The 2,473-nt window shown below is 45.4% G+C and overlaps 1 protein-coding gene across 1 annotated transcript; it reads right to left on the reverse strand.

Moving 5' to 3' along the window:
- Positions 1 to 673: 673 nt before the first annotated feature.
- LOC310789599 (C-type lectin domain family 17, member A-like) lies at positions 674 to 2,143 on the reverse strand (the record flags this gene model as incomplete). Its single annotated transcript, XM_083651245.1, has 6 exons — positions 674 to 904; positions 1,022 to 1,122; positions 1,256 to 1,401; positions 1,536 to 1,685; positions 1,805 to 1,894; positions 2,026 to 2,143. 6 exons carry the CDS (start codon positions 2,141 to 2,143, stop codon positions 766 to 768), a joined length of 744 nt encoding a protein of 247 aa, XP_083507371.1. The 3' UTR covers positions 674 to 765.
- Between the last annotated feature and the right edge of the window lie 330 nt (positions 2,144 to 2,473).

Raw genomic sequence — 2,473 nt, forward strand, 5'->3', positions numbered from 1 at the left:
ACGGTTTCATATTAATGCCAATGTCCTCTGCGGTTATGTTAAGACCCGCCTTCTGTCAATCAAAACCATCGAACTTGAAATTATTAATTAATCCCTGGGGGGAATCAAGTTTGGTGGATTTGGTTCTGGACAGGAAAACATTTTGTGCATTAAATATTTTGGCAGGTAATGAGCAAACTTCAATTATTCTGGGATGATTATGGTCCTTTAACGTTTGACCAACATTTTTCAAACATGATATAAACTGCACTGTAAACATGTTAAGCTAGTAAGCTCGAAGGTCCTGGGTTCGATTCCGGCCTGGGACGCTGTGGGCGCTCGAGGGCGTGTCCCCCCCATATCCTCAGGCGCCCACTGCCCAGCTGGGCTATTTCATCAAAAGGGCCCTTCTGTGTGGAGTTAGCATGTTCTCCCCGTGCTCCCCAGGGGTTCCTCCATACAACATCGGTATGGACCCCCACTAAAAACATGCAGAAGATCGTCATCTGACCAGTGACGACTACAACCGAAGTTGGTCCCCGGGCGCTGTACACAAGAAAGCTGCCCACTGCTCCTGGCCTGCCCACCGGAGGAAGGACAAGCCTGGATGGGAGAAATGCAGAGACTATATTTCACTGGCCACCGTCAGCATGAGTGTGTGTGTGTGTGGCCGCATGCATGTGTTGGGTTGTCGTGTGACAAATAAAGACGGGTTTGTCCGTCTAGTTCTAAAAAAAGCAAAAAACAGAAAACAAGGAGCTTTAACAAAGCTGTTATGAGGAACTGTCACACCTTCATCTCACAGATCCAGCCCTTCCTGATGTCACATGACAGGTCACTCCAATTCTTCAAAGGGTCACTAGATAACTCCAGCTCAGCACAGTCCTGGTTATAATAATTGTCAGGCTGCCACTGACTCCAGTACCTGAAACAGAGGAGGACAAGGAGTCAAACCCTGTGGTGAAGACATCATCCATACTGTAGCTACAGTGACTCTGAAGTCTCACAACAATGAGTCAGAACAAATGTGATCAGGTCTTACTCTGTGGTCAGAGGTGATCCATCCACCCATCTCCAGGTCCCTTCTCTCTCTCTGTCTGTCAGACCAATCCACATCCTCCTGTTTAGTCCAACCAGGAATTTCTGTTCGTGGAGGTGGAGATGCAATTAGAGGGTTCATACACACACACACACACACACACACACACACACACACACACACACACACACACACACACACACACACACACACACACACACACACACACACACACACCTGTTCCTCTTTGCTGTTGATGATCACCAGATCAGCTCCTCTCTTCAGACAGTCCTGCCTGCTCTCTTCCCAGGTTTTCCACTCAGCAACAGCAGAGACGTAGTACCAGTTAGAGTCAAATCTAGTCCAACAATTAGACCTTTGGGCTGCGACAAATCAACACAACAAAACAAAACAAACAAAACATGTTAAATTATCACACTCACACATAAAATAATAACTAGTGAACTGCTTTCATCTAATGATATTATTTAACTTATTATGATCAAAATGTACTCACTCTGGGTACATAAACTCACTCCCAGGATGGTCTGTAACTGGTCTCTCTCTCTGGTCAGGTTGTTGTTACTGGTCTGTAACTCGTCTCTCTCTCTGGTCAGGTTGTTGTAACTGGTCTGTAACTGGTCAAGCTTCTGCACATCTGAATTATCTGAAAGATCAGAGAAAACCATGTTCCTTGAATGAGTCCTTCTAGGTTGGAGGAATTGAGATATTTGCTTCTCTTGGCAGTGACCAAACATAAGGAATTGAAAATAGAAAGACACTCACGCACGATGAGACGCAGAGAGACGTTGAGAGCAGCTTGTGTAGCACACAGCAGCCCAAAGCTCACCAAGACCAGCTTGTAAACTTTTCCCTCTGTGGAACAAACATTCACATGTAGGACAGCAGCTCACAAAACCATTTCCACTGCTCACTGCTGTTGAGTGTCAAGAAAATGTATCAAGCAAAAGTGAAATCTTCAAATCATCTTCCCATATTTTTCTTACCATGTCTCTTGGCTACCTGCTGACGCCTCTCAGCTGAATTAGTCGTCATGAGATTATCGTCGTTGATCTCAGTTATTTCAAGTTCCTCTCGACGGGCACGACGAGCAGACCTCGCCATGCTGCATCTCTCTCTGCTTGTGACGTCTGCATCTGTTGTTTGACTCTATATATGTTACAGAACTCTGTCAGCATGTGCGTAAATCACACCTCTAGACCACACTAACACAGGGAGGAAGCTGACAGTTAGTCTCCAACACGCCACAGTTCATACATGCATGTAATAATGTGAGTCTTCAGTACAGTACAGCAGCAGTGTCTCAAACTTTCTTGGCTTCAGTAGGGGAGAGTGGGGTGAGTTGTGCCACTTTTTACTTGAGGTGTCTTTAAAGTGAGGGCATGACAGTAATGCCTCCAACTACAATATGTAAATATATTTCAGGATGTTGTG

Source organism: Poromitra crassiceps (genome assembly GCF_964638095.1).
Source record: "Poromitra crassiceps genome assembly, chromosome: 14".
Taxonomy (NCBI): Eukaryota; Metazoa; Chordata; class Actinopteri; order Beryciformes; family Melamphaidae; genus Poromitra; species Poromitra crassiceps.